Source organism: Aotus nancymaae, unplaced genomic scaffold, assembly GCF_030222135.1.
Source record: "Aotus nancymaae isolate 86718 unplaced genomic scaffold, 86718_ANA_hifiasm-v0.15.2.pri h1tg000062l, whole genome shotgun sequence".
Taxonomy (NCBI): Eukaryota; Metazoa; Chordata; class Mammalia; order Primates; family Aotidae; genus Aotus; species Aotus nancymaae.
The window spans coordinates 22127583-22142339 of NW_026988476.1; the positions used below are offsets into that span (position 1 = coordinate 22127583).

The 14757-nt window shown below is 43.1% G+C and overlaps 1 protein-coding gene across 3 annotated transcripts in view; it reads right to left on the reverse strand.

The window, feature by feature from the left end:
- Positions 1-14757, reverse strand: part of NID2 (nidogen 2) — a 64222-nt gene that overhangs the window by 27730 nt on the left and 21735 nt on the right. For all 3 annotated transcript variants that reach the window (XM_064365868.1, XM_012451052.2, XM_064365869.1), the window contains exons 5-8: positions 10247-10396; positions 9573-9818; positions 8136-8336; positions 6248-6478 (exon numbers count right to left, since the gene is read on the reverse strand). In XM_064365868.1, the coding sequence (XP_064221938.1) occupies positions 6248-6478; positions 8136-8336; positions 9573-9818; positions 10247-10396 (828 nt within the window). The remainder of the gene's footprint in view (positions 1-6247; positions 6479-8135; positions 8337-9572; positions 9819-10246; positions 10397-14757) is intronic.

A 14757-nucleotide genomic window follows, 5' to 3' on the forward strand; every position in this document is an offset into this window, starting at 1 on the left:
AACACGTTTTAATTTATGAATATTAACGCTTAGCCTTCTTATTCAGTACTTTCCAGCATCATCATTTCGCCATGGCACATTCCAGCAAAGATTAGTGAATTCACATGGAACTCAAGAGCTTACCACCCTGCTAGGCATTAAAAGAAAAAAAAAAAAAAAAGCAACTCAAAAGTTGACTTGCAAACTTGGACAGGATATATTATCCTACCTAAAATTGAGAAGAAAGTGTCCATAATTACTTAATACTGATTTAAAATGTATGTGACTGACAGAATTAGTTCCATAATTTGCAATGCTCAGTGCGAAGTGAATATGTGGATCCCACGGTTCAAAGCAAAGCACTTAACCAAGCATGGAGCTCTTCTGAGCACGGCCTCGTTCACTGAACTTGGCTTCCCGAAACATTTTAAAAATACATTTCCAAAACCATTTCACTACTCATTCTCTGTGACTTGTAAGCTTTTCTCCTATTATAGTAAGTAAAGAATGGCAGTGTCCTTCTTAAGACATTTTCTATTTCACCCTCACCCTCTTAAACTCCTTGACTCTCTGACAGAGGATCTGGAACTAATTTACTCATTTAATCAAGGGGAAGAGCGGTTTTCCTTAAAGGAACAGTCCGTTCAGTTTCACTGCACAGCCCTCTGCCTAGAGCCTCCTCAACTCACCAAAACGACCCTTGAAGTGGAAGGACAGGAAGCATTTTTGGATCCTGTTCTATGACCCCACCAACAAAAAACAAAAACAAAAACAAAAAACAGCTAACCCACACTTAAAGCTCAAGCAATTGGTGGGAGGTGGCACTGCTGGTTGGGAAGTCAACAAGGGACAGAGGCTCCAGTTACTCACTGGGAAAGACACCCCAGTTCAGTTCTGCATCCTCACCCTGGGAAATCACGCCACACCCACATCAGGTGTGGGCAGCTGTGTTGTTTCACATGAGTTCCAACCAGATGATAGTTCCCACTGGAAAAAGTAAGCAGCTCTTAGGAAGATACTGCTATGCTCTGAGGGCGGAAAGAAAAAAGAACTTTTCCTTTGGGTGTTTCTTTGTTGTTGTTGTTGTTGTTTTTCTCCGATTCAGGTAGAATGAACAGTACTACTGTGGGTAGATGAAGTAGGGTTTAAACACAAAGCATTTATAAAAGACATATTGCCTCTTTTAAAGTTTGGTCTAAATTATGAGGCAGTCATAAGGCCAGTGTGGAACAGCAGAGCCATGGGGGTAAGGGTGTGAGTGCTAGAGCCAGGGCCCGAGTTTGAATCCCAGCTCACCACTTACTAGCTATGAGCAGGCAAATCACTTCATTTCTATACCTCAGTCTCATCATATGGGATAACAAATAACCCCACCCCACCCCACCACTGGGTAGAGGTCGTTGCAGGGATTAAATGAGTTAATTCACATAAGGTGCTTAGAACAGTGCTTGGCACCAAGTAAACCATCCTTTGCTATTTCCTATTAATATTTGACTGGGGTGGGAGGGAAAATCATATCAAATTCTAAAGAAAACGAACAACTTGGTGCCTGCCAGTTTGCTTTCTCTGATCCCTTCTTACTCTCTGGTATGTCTCCAGGAAAAGTACACCCAGAGATGTATCATTTTCCTAAATGATTCCAGAATCTGAATGGGACTCCACAGCCCAGGAGATTCTTTCATGAATGGTTGCTTTTACGTATCAGATGCCTATACCCAATGAAGGGCTGACCTGGACATTTAGAGGTAAAAACCATTCTCCCCAGTAGTTTTGTTTAAATCTGTCATTGAGAAATCTACTACCGCAATCTTTCCCTCTCTGATGTACATGTTCCTCTAACATCAACTCACATTCTCATGTATTAATTCACTGCCTTACAAACCCATCTTTGGGCACCCAATGCCTACGTTCCCAACCAAGTTTCCCAAAACCAAACCAATCAACCAAATCAACGTATGATTCTCATTACAAGTTATTTCTGCCTCCTAGAAAAGAGTCCAGTCCTTGTACCTTAATATTATCATATTGCTGAAACAACACTTCTCTGGAGCCTGCTAAGGCTTAAGGGGCCTTCAGCTCCAGTAACAAACCACAGAATCGCATGTTACAGATTCACTCTCTGAGGAGCTAATTCTGGGCTCAATAGTATCGATACAGTGGCTGAACAAGGAAGATGGTCTTTTTCTCATGGTGTGGTTCTTACATTCCAGGGGAAAACATGACCTTCTGTTTTTCAGAATTAAAGTGTCCCCTCGATCTGACAAAGTCACTTCCCATCTGTGAAGTTCCCCAACTTCACAAGCTCATTCTCTGGCTTGCTTAAAACATTTTTTTAAATTAAGGCCTTGCTTTTTAGCGTGGTTTTACATTTAGAGAAAAATGGAACAGTAACTACAGAGTTTCCATATCCCCCCAGCCCCCCAGGTGCACAGTTACCCCTATTAACATTGTACATTAGTGTGGTACATTTATTATCCTCAATGAATCATTAACTGATGCCCATAGTCTGCATTAGGGCTCACCCTTGGCGTTGGACAGTTCTAAAGACTGACAAATGCACAATGGCCTACATCCAACATTACAGTATCATACAGAATAGTTTCACTGCCCTAAAAATCCCATGTTCCACCTATGCATCCTGCTCCTCCTTCCTCCCGAGCCACTGACAACCACTGATCTTTCTTCTGTCTCTATAGTGTAACTTTTTCCAGAATGTCACATAGTTAGAGTCATTCTATACGTAGCCTCTTCAGACTAGCTGCTTTCACAGAGCAGCAGGCTTTTCAGTTTCATGTCTCTTTGTGACATGATATGCCTAAAATACTTTTATCTGTATTTTTAAATCAGTCTTCATAGGTGAGGATGATGCTCACTGAAATTTGAGAACCACTGTTTATCTTGAGAAGGGGTCTTGTATGTGGCCAAGGCTGGTCTCAAACTCCTGGGCTCAGGTGATCCTCCCACCTCAGCCTCCATAGTAGCTGGGATTACTGGGATTACAGGCACAAGCCACTGTGCCTGATGAGAATGGTTCTACAGTTTTGTTTCTACCACTGTTTCCTTCAATTCATTTATTTTTATATTTATTTTTGAGTCTTGCTATGTCATTGCCCAGGCTGGACTGCAGTGGCACAGTATCAGCTCACTGCAACCTCTGCCTCCTGGGGGCAAGCAGTTCTCCTGCTTCAGCCTCCTGAGTAGCTGAGATTACATGCACATGCCACCACATCTGGCTAATTTTTGTGTGCATATATATATATGTATTTTTTTTTGTAGTGATAGAGTTTTGCCATGTTGGCTAGGCTAGTGTCAAAATCCTGACCTCAGGTGATCCACCCACCTCAGCCTCCAAAATGCTGGAATTACAGGCATAAACTACCATGCTCAGCCTTCAGTTGAGATGTAATTCACATACCATACAAGTCATCTATTTAAAGTACATAATTAAATGATTTAGTATATTCAGTGTTATACAACCATCACCACAACCAATTTCAGAACATTTTAATCACCTCCAAAAGAAACCCTGTATCCTTTAGCTATTAACTCCCTATGCCCTCATTATCTCCTAGCCCTGGGCAACAGGAATATGCTATGTACGTGGATTTGCCTATTCTGGATATTTCACATAAATGCAATCATTCAGTATGCTGTCCTTTGTGACCAGCTACCTTCATTTAACATAAGGTTTTCAGAGTTCATCCATGTTGTAGCACGTATTCGTACTTCATTCCTTTTTATGGTTGAATAATATTCTAGTATATGAATGTTTTTTGCTGTCCATCAATTGATGGACATGTGGGGTGCTTCGACCTTTTGGCTATTATTCGTGTATATACATAGCAGCATTATTCATAAGTTTTTGTGGGGACCTATGTTTTTATTTCTTTTGGGTATATAGTGAGTAGAATTGCTCTGTTAAATGGCAACTTTGTGTTTACCATTTTGAGAAACTGCTATTTTCTGTTTTTCACAGTAGCCACATCATTTTACAATCACGCCAGCAACGTATGAGGGTTCTGAATTTTCCACATTCTCACCAACACTTGTTATTATCCGTTTTTTGATTATACTCAACCACATGATGTCAAGTAGTATCTCATTGTGGTTTTGATTTGCATTTCCCTGATGACTAATGATGTAGAGCATCTTTACACATGCTCATTGGGTATCTACGTATCTTTTTGGAGAAAGATAATTGTAGATCCTTTGCCCATCTTTTAGTTGGCTTTTTGTCTTTTTATTGAGTTGTAACAGTACTTCATATACTCTAGAACAAGTCCCTTATTAAATACATGATTTAAAATACCGTCTCCCATTCTATGGGTTGCATTTTCACTTTGCTAATAATGTCCTTTGAAGTACAAACATTTAAAATTTTGATGGCATCCAGTTTCTTTTGTTGTTGCTTGTGTCGTACCTAAGAAACCACTACTAAATTCAAAGTCACAAAAATGTACCCCTATGTTTTCTTCTGAAAGTTTTAGCTCTTACACTTAGGTCTGTGGGCCCATTTCGAGTTTATTTTTGGATATGCTGTGAGATAAGGATTCAACTTCATTCTTTTGTGTGTGGTCACTCAGTGGTCCCAGCCCTATAGTTAGCAACAGTTTAAAACACTGTTATTTCTCCACTGAATTGTTTTGGCACTGTTGTTGAAAAAGCAATTGACTTTTTTTTTTTTTTTTTTTTTTTTTGGAGATGGAGTTTTTTTGCTCTTGTTACCCAGGCTGGAGTGCAGTGGCACCATCTCGGCTCACCGCAACCTCCGCCTCCTGGGTTCAAGCAATTATCCTGCCTCAGCCTCCCGAGTAGCTGGGACTACAGGAGTGTACCACCATGCCCAGCTAATTTTTGTATTTTTTTTCAGCAGAGACGGGGTTTCACCATGTTGACCAGGATGGTCTCGATCTCTTGACCTCGTGATCTACCCGCCTTGGCCTCCCAAAGTGCTGGGATTACAGGCGTGAGCTACTGTGCCCGGCAGCAATTGACTTTTAATGTGAGTGCTTATTTCTGGGTTCCCACTTCTATTCCATTGATCTGTACGTGTATCCTTATGCCAGGACCACACCATCTTGATTACATTTTGAGTTTGAGAAATATGAGTCTGACTTTATGCTTCTTTTCTAAGACTGTTTTGGCTATTCTGGGTTCTTTGAGTTTCCATATAAATTCTACAATCAGCTTGCCAATTTCTGCAAAGAGCTAGCCGAGATTCTGATAGGGATTATGTTGAATTAATAGATCAATTTGGGAAGCATTCATATCTTAACAGTATTAAGTCTTTCAATCCATGAATATGGAACATCTTCCCATTTAACTAGGTCTTAACTTTTTTCCAAGAATGTTTTGTGGGATGCAATGCACAAGTACTGTACTTTTTTTTAAATTACTTTTTGAAATAGCATTTAATTTTCAGTTTGCTCATTGCTACTATAGAAAAATATAATTTTGGTATACTAATCTTGCATATCCTATAACATTGCTGAATTTTTTCTTTAGTTCTAATAGTTTTTTAGTGAATTCCTTAGACTTTCTACATAAAAGATCATGTCATCTGAGAATCATTTTATTTCTTCCTTTCCAATTTAGATGGCTTTTATTTCATGTTCTTGCCTAATCCCCCTGGCTAGAACTTCTAGTACCGAGTTGAATTAAAATGGCAAGAGCAGACATCCTAGTCTTGTTCCTACGCTTCAGGGAAAAGCATCCAGTCTTTCACCATTAAGTATAATGTTCTGGGGATTGGGGAGGGGGAAGTTATACATGAAGTTCTATATTGTTTTCTTTTTCCAAGTACTAGCTCTTTGCCCCACTTTGGTTTTGGATGAAATTCTTCTCATCTGTTTTAGCTAAAATGTCACTTTCTTGGGGACATCTTCCCTGATCTTCAAACTAGACTCATAGCTCCCTGCACTTACCACACTTGTAACAAATACTTATCGGCACCACTCTCCCTCCTAATTCCAGTCCACCTTGTTCACAGGTATGTTCCTGACTGGCACACACAGCTGGGTATTGCTATAAACCAGCCTCATATACCGTGCCCTCTCTTTCCTGACTTTGGCAGGGACACTGTTCTTTGCCCTAAAATTCCATTTTTTTCTCTGTTTCCAACTCAAAGGCAAGGATCTGCTTTATTCATCCTTATACCCAGCACCTAACACAGCCTGGCACGAGGTAACCCTTAGTAACCTCTGTGAATTATTCTAACTCTACTTAAAAGGATATCATTTTTGCCCAACAACAACAAAGAAAACCTTACCTTCAACTGGGCCAATTTGATTGGTCACAGCAAATCTAAGCACTCTTTCTTCATCATTATACAAGGCAAAGACCCGGTCTATATTCAGCTGCTGGGTGGTGGGGAAGGCCGGGCGTCTGGGGGCATGCCTGCACACCTGGTAAGTGATGTTCTGGTGGACGCGGTAGGACCATGTTTGGTTGATTGCACCAAAAGTGAGAGAGTACTCTCTGGAACTTGTAGAGGTTACAGCTGCAATAAACACATTGGTAATTTAAAACATATATATATTAAATACAGAGATTTTCATGTGGGGTGTTTTTTTATGCAGAGTTTTTCATCTAATTCTTGGAGCATGTTCCCTTGGGAACTTCCTGAGTTTATATAAAAAAATGTGCAAGGAAATCCCAAGAACCTGAGTGGATACAAAGTCACAGTGCTGAGAGGGAGAAGGCACTACAATCGTCCATGTCATTATATGCAAAGAATAAGTGCGACTAAGTGCCAGCCATGCCAACAGTGCTCTATACATACTGCCTCATTTATTCCTCACAACAGCACAGGTAGGTGGGCACTAAATCATGCAATCAGAGGCTTACAGAGGTGAAGTAGGCTAAGATGCAGTGCTGCTACATAGAGCTAGAACTGAAACTCACACTGGTTTGACTCTACACCTTAAATTTTAAACCAATCCATCATCTACATTGCACAGAAGCGATGACTTCCAACACCTTGCACTTCAGTAAATCCGAAGAATTCCAGAGAAAGGAAAGGGTTGTCTCTCATAATCTGAGTCTGGGAACAAGCCCAGGTCAGTTATCTGGACATTGACCATTTTGTTCACAGCCCAAGTCTCTGCTTCCTGTTTCTTCCCTACATTCCTGCCAGGCTGCTAGCTCTCAGCACAGGAGAAGCAGGGATCAGAGGAAAGGCACAACTCAATCTAGATTGCCGTGCTGCACAACAGCAACTGTGATGGAGGCAGCCTCTTGCACGCAGATAGTATTTTCACAGAACACATCATGCTTCACACATATTACTGACCATGTAACACAGAAAAAGCATTTTTATTTCTACACTAAAGGTGAGAAAATACATTCTCAGATATTAAGAGGCCTTTCCCTACAGATAAGCAAATCCAGGATACAAGTTCTTATCTTTTGACTCCAAATCTAGCATTATTTTTAGAGTAAACTACAGCATTCTCTGTGTTTTTTGTTTTTTTGAGACAGAGTCTTGCTCTGTCACCCAGGCTGGAGTATAGTGGTGCAATCTTGGTTCACTGCAACCTCTACTTCCTGGGTGTTCAGGTGATTCTCCTGCCCCAGCCCCCCAAGTAGCTGGGATTACAGGCACCTGCCACCATGCTCAGCTCATGTTTGTATTTTTAGTAGAGACAGGGTTTTGCCATGTTGGCTAGACTGGTCTCCAACTCCTGACCTCAGGTGATCCACCTGTATCAGCCTCCCAAAGTGTTGGAATTACAGGCGTGAGCCACTGCACCTGGCCTCTGTGATTTTTAAAGCAGCCTGAACTTATCAGCTGAAGCAAGGTTGAGACAAAAATTCCAATAATCAGTATTTTCCATGTTGCAGAAAGCAGGATGGTTAAAAACTGTACATAATTATACCATCCCTAGCCACCCCCATGGACCATGTTGCTACTGATTATGCTGTTATTTGAAAGTACTGGGTAGGGATATAGATATTCTTGTGTATAGCAGCCAGCATTCTGCTCACTTACACTATATATTTTATTCTAACTATAAGAGTAATAACATAACAGAGCTCATTTTATGTTCCATTGACTGTTCTAGGACATGCCAGGTAGTAAGTCATTTAAGCCTTAAAACTATCTTGTGAGATGGGTACAATCCCCATTTACAGTTGTGAAGACTGGTTACACATACCAGAGTCTGAGTAGTGGTACAGCTCCTTGTAGGGAGAGATGTGGGCTGTGAAATTTGCTGGGACGTAAGGCACCTGGCCTTGAATGTTGGTCTTAATGCTCAGATAGTTCTCTGAGTCAAGTCCCTCAGCAGTTTGAGTGATGCGAACCCTCTCCTCTCCAGGGTAGAATGTAACTTCCATGTCATGGATAAAGGCAGCACCTGGAGATGAGAAACATTTAGCACAGGGATGAAAAGAGGCCTTACTTAAACAGTTACCAGTACACGCTGCCCCCTCCCAATTTCTACTGCTCTTGGAGACTGTGCCTAAGGAGATTATCTGATATCTGAGAGTAAGCACTATCAGCTGTTGATTCCACACCTTCCCAGACTTCTCCACTGAAGAATATGGCTCCATCCTGCCTTACCTCACCCAGCTTCTCTCTGCACAAGCTTGTATTCTGAGAAACACACTCTTGGGAACGTCCTCGATTTTCTCTAAGGTTGCTAGACTTAGCAAAAACACACAAGCCTACCGACAACCAAAAAACCACCCAAGACATCCAGGGTTTTTTGTCTGAATTTCAGATAAGTATGTCTCATGCACTATTTGGGGGATACTCTTACTAGAAAATTATTGTTTATGTGAAATACAAATTTAACCAGGTGTACCATGTTTAATCTACTTTTGACCCAAGGTTTTATTCAAAGTTTGATGAAAGGCAAGAACCTATAAACAGCTACTGAGCTCTGCAGTTAAAGATAGGGGAAGGACTTCTCTCACAGAACTTTGTTTTTCATGCAATTAAGATAAAACCACTAGGAATCAAGTTTTCAGATGGAAAAGTAAGAATCCAAAAAGTATCTTCTAAATCCTTGTCAGTGGGTGGCCTTCCCAGCAGCACTGGTACCTCCTAGAAGCTGGGTAGAAAACCAACGTCACAGACCCCACCCCAGGCCTGCTGAACCAGAATTTGCATTTTGGCAAGACCTCCAGGTGATGTGTGTGCAGGTTCAAGTCTGGGGCACACCGGCCTATACTATTACAAGTTGTGGAGCTGGGAGGAGAAGGGCACCCCTTCCCCATGAAGTAAAATCATCCCCAGGTGCCCCAAGTACTATTTTTGCATTTATTTGACAGATGTGTGCGTAATTTAAAAAGCCTGACAAATATGCTTCAACAAATTGAGGTTAGAGGACATGAATGCTCTGAATGGAAACATCCTGTTTCTCAGAACAGCTGGGAGAACACCGAGAAGAAATCAGTGCCTTTCAAAAATCAGTACTGTGAGGTCAAACCATTCCCCACAACCTCTGGCCAGAAAACTACATACGTGTGGCTCTAGCACGTTAAGCAAGGGATTCCTCTTTCACTGCGTAAAGGCCTAAGACCTTTCCCCCAGGAACACCACTGCCAAAGCAACGCCGAGTACCGGCCTTCTCAGAGGCCCTGCTCACCTGTGAGGCTGAAGCCATTCTCAGAGCCAGGTTTTTCTAAAGCAAAAAGCCAGCCAAACAGGCCACCAATTGGTGTCAGGGGGAGGAGGGCCTGGGCTGCTGGCTGCGGGATGTGGCTGATGGCCGTATAGGCTCTGCCGTCATTGCCCACGACATAAGCATGCAGGTCCACATCAGTGAAGTGCACAGGTGTGTGGCCCACGTGGAGGTGACCACTTACTTTCCCATTCACTCGGTGAGGTGCCCCTAAAAGACAGCAAATCCAGTTAGGCTTGGGTATCATCCTAGCTAGAGATGGGTACACACAGGTATATTTATTCCACTGACAACTTCCAAAACTCACTCTTTAGCAAGTCATTTTAATGATTCCCTAACCAACCAATTATCCATCTATGAAACAGTCCTGCCTCCAATCTGTTTTCTCCCCTCCTCCCCCTCTCCACTCCTCTTTGGCTGTAATGAGCTGGCAGAAGGAAGCATTTCTGGATAATTCTCAAATTGGGAATCAGCCCAAACCAGTTCTTTCCTCAAACATTTATTGAGCACCTGCAAGTTGCTAGTACTCTGATTTAAGCAGTAGAGATGTTTGGTCCGTAAAGCAGAGCTCACAGTGGTAGCTGGAAACAGGTAAGCAGTAGGAATAGACACAGGAGTCCCCAGCCCCAGTCAATCACCTTCGGGCAGACAGTGCTTCCCATTTCCATAAAACCTGGATTGGCAGTGGCAGCAGAAGCCAGTGGCATAGTCCGTGCAGAAGGCATGCCGGGAGCACTGTCTGTGGTTGTGTTCACAGGTTTCCTTGTTGGCACCATTATATGTGAAGACTGAAAAATAAAACAAACTTGCCTTAAAAGGACTAAATGATGCCAGTGTCATTGCTTCATCAGGGACATAGCATCTGCTCCATAGAAGCAGCTTAGATCATAATAAACAAATAGGTTTTTGATGTTTAAGAGACCAGCGTAACATTCAACCCAAGGGAATTCACCTGCTTCGTCTGCTGGCAAGAAGAATTGCTTACTGCTCCCGGCTGGGTCTCATTGCAGAGCTGGTGAACTAAGATGAGGTTGCACCCATGGGTTTCAGTGCAGTAAAATGAAAGTAAACCAGTAAGTACAAGTTAGGTTGAACTTCATGAAACCGATATTTTTGTGGGTCAAAAAGGGCCAAATAGCACTTTTTCTTCTTTTTTTTAAGATGGAGTCTCGCTCTGTAGCCCAGCTAGAGTGCAATGGCACAATCTCAGCTCACTGCAACCTCCACCTCCCAGGTTCAAGCAATTCTCCTACCTCAGCCTCCCGAGTAGCTGGGATCACAGGCGCCCACCAACGCGCCTGGCTAATTTTTGTATTTTTAGTAGAGATGGGGTTTCACCATCTTGGCCATGCTGATCTCAAACTCCTGACCTCGTGATCCACCCACCTTGGCCTTCCAAAGTGCTGGGATTACAAGCGTGAGTCACCGTACCTGGCCCAAATATCAGAACTTTTATATGGTTCAACCTCAAGACATTCTGATAGGAAGACATAATAGAAAAGCTAACAAACATCTTATGTCTAACCATCCTTCTTTTAGGTAACACTGAACTTAAAAAAAAAAAGATAATAGCCGGTCTCACTACCCAGATTGTTTTGAGGGAAGCATCTTAAAGAACACACGCACCTACCTCAAAGAAAGGGCATGGGGAGAAGGAGATGGTGGAGGGCAAAATAACAGGGACTCAAGCTATTACAATGCCCTATACCCGTGGCAGGGTTTACGCTGATGGATATGGCACAAGCATTATTTCCACGCAGTAGCAGACAGCTTGGACCCCACTCACAGATCTTCCAAATTATGGAGAACCAGGATAAGCTCAATGCCCCAGCAGCTGTTTCTTCCATTTCCTACTTATTCTGCCCATTAAAAGAAGAGGGCCATCTGTGCTGCAGGGAAATTGGGGCAAATGCCATGGTTCATAAAGGAACTGCACAACGGGGTAGAGTGTGGTGAGGGTTGTGGATGGATAGGAAGGTGCTTTCCCCAGGACACTGGGGACTATGCCAATCCCAAGCATGGCCACCAGGAGGCCAAGTGGCTGCACACACCTCTGCCTCCGCATCCCCAGGAGCTGGGGTTGGCTGGAGACTCCAGGAGCATGCTGTTAAGCAGGGATGGCATGGAATTCTAGTGTGAGACACTGACGCTGGCGTCAAGGACGCCCTACTCTTAGGAAAAACCACATGGTAGCTGTGTTCCTGGTCTGGATCTGCTAAGGAAGAGACAGGAGATGAAGGAAGAAATCCAAAGATCAATATTTACCCAGTATTCCCAAGGTGAACAGAAAACAAAGTAATGAGACATAGCACCATGTAGGTAACAATGTCACCAGGATAAAGACTTGCAGCAGCAAAATATAAAAAAGTTCACACTTAAATAGTCCTTAACATACACAAGCTTTACGTTTATTAACTCTTAATTTGCACAACAACCCTATGTAGCAGGGACTTTATTTTTTCAGACAGGGTTTTGCTCTGCAAAACCAGTCTGGAGTCACCCAGGCTGGAGTGCAGTGGTGCAATGTCGGCTCACTGAAACCTCGACTTCCCAGGCTCAAGCGATCCTCCTACCTCAGCCATTAGCGTAGCCACAGACACAAGCAAGCACCACACCTGGCTACTTTGTGTGTTGGAGGGTGGGGGTGGGGCTCCTCCCTTCATTGCCCAGGCTGGTCTCGAACTCCTGGGCTCAAGTGAACTTCCCACCTAGGCCTCCCAGAGTGCTGAGATTACAGGTGTGAGCCACTGCTCTGGCCAGGAACAATTTTTTAACCCCTGTTTGCAGATAAAGCTGAAGCACAATAGACTGAAGTGCCTGAAGTCACACAGGCAGTGAGTGGCAAAGTAGGGATGTGAACCTGGGAAGTCTAGTTCGAGAATCTTAACTGCTCCTCTCCATGACCCCTTCAGTGGGACCCAAGTATGGAGATCATGAGCACTAGATTAGGGATGATCACATGTCTGGGGCTAATCAGTACAGACTTCAAGTATAATTTGAGTCATACTTTATAAATCAGGTTTAATGGCAGAAGCGAGCACGGAAGATGAGGTAGATGAATCTTACAGCATGTTGAAAAACAGCACAGGTAAGAAGTGAGAGCAGCAGCAGCGGCATTAGCTTTTGGACAGGACTGGAGTACTGCCTGCAGATCCTCGGGAAAGCAGCAAGCTGAGGGTTAGCAGGACAGACAGTGTCGGCTCAAGTGGAAAATCTGATTGGAACACAGTAAGAATGAAGTTAGGACTCAAGATTTAGTTTAGGGCCTGGATGACTTGGCTGAGAAATTCCAGTTCGATAAAAATAGAAAATTAGGCATGATTCAACTTTATTTAAGCAAGAAAGTGACAGGCTTAACTTGGGAAAAAAAAAAAAAAGTAATATAAAACTCAAGGCAGAAAAAAACACCCAGGATGGATCATGGTAAAATAGACTGCTGAGAAGAAAACTGTATCGCTATAGTTGGTTTAAGAAAGGGGGAAAAAAACATTCTGAATAAAAAGAATGTAACTTGGATGTGTCAAAATCTCAGGCTTCTCCAGCCCAGAAATTAACAGCTAAGTGTAAGGAAGCAGTGCCTGGAGGAACTTGCATACTCTCAGTGTGCTCCTGGCTTAAGGGCCATCAGGGCTTTCTCCCAGAGTTCGAGGGATGAGGGGCTGCAGAGGTGCTAAGCTCTAGGATTCAACCTCAGCCCGTCCTCGGGGGCTCTGTGGAGACTGTGAAAACCGCCTTTCAGCTTCCTCACCTCTAAAATCAGGGTAACACCTCTTCCTCACACCTGCATTGCCAGAAGTTGCCTTTCTTCCTAACTGTACTTCTGAACACCAAATAAAAAGGCAATTTGCTACAGGTCTAAAGAGCGGTCATTTTCAGAAAATTCAGATAAAAAAACAATTCAAATTCTACACACTGTTCTGCCCACAGATTAAGGAAATGATGGGCTCGGATTGTACCCTATTTCAGTTATTTTGTGAGGTCCTGTTCTGCAACCCAATTCTTATTCTAAGACTGAATTACGAAACAGGGAGAGAGAAGATGGAGGAGATAAAGTATAGATGTGGAGAGTTAACTTAAAAAACTAGGTGGAGTCATAGCTTTTATCTAGGTAAAAAGAGGCACAGCGATGCAGCCAGCAACGTACAAGTGCAACTGTGCAAAGGTTTAGATATTGACTGGAAGCCAGACTACATGTTTTTATTATATTAAAAGAAACAATGAGTAGGCTCCCAGGAAAGGCTATCGTGAGACTCAAACCGTAATTACAATGGGTTAACTAGTTACTGGTAAGCTAACTTGGGAATCATTTTAAACAGTTTTTTGTGGAATATTGTATTTTTAGGATGGTACTTACTGAGCCAAGAAGCCACACTCACTCTCCCAGCTTCGTGACAGTCACGCAGGGGGGCGGGAAAGAGGATGGACCAGCCCCCTAATCCGGGGGAAGGCAAGACTCCATTTATAATCCCTGTTCCACACCTGCCTTCATACCCAGGTGCACACACAGGTTTGCACACTTCACATTTACAATGGCAGCTTGTTAGGTGAAAGGTAAATGCTTTTTACAATTTTTGTTCATTCATTCACTAATTCAACAAACATTTACTAACCATTCACTATAGACCTGGCCCTGGTCTAGAAACCGAGAATATAGCAGGGAGCAAAAGAGACAAAAATTCCCGTCCTGAAGCTTACGTTCTCCCCAGCAGCAGTCAATAAACAAGGAAATTACTTAGTGTGGTGGATACGTTAAGAGCTGTGCAGAGAAATACAGCAGGGAAAGACAAGAGGGTGGGAGTGGGGAGGTATACGCGCGGCTCTTTTAAATAGCATGGTCAGGGAAGACCTCGGGAGATGGTGACTAAGCAGAGGCCAGGAGGAAGTGGGGGTGTGAACCCCATAGATGAGGGCAGGTAGGGTGCTGTGTCAGACAGGAGGAGTGTGTGGGCCTGTGTGAGGGACGGTGAGAAGAGAGCTGGGTCATTCATGCAGGGCCTCAGAGGTCACAGGAAGGATTTCGGCTTTCATCTGAGTGAGATGGGAAGCACTCGAGGTTTTTGAGCAAAGAGTAGCCTGCTCTGACTACGGTAAATCAGGCAGGAGCTGGTGCCTTGGTAGTAAGAAGTGCTGGTACAGAGAATGAGAAGGG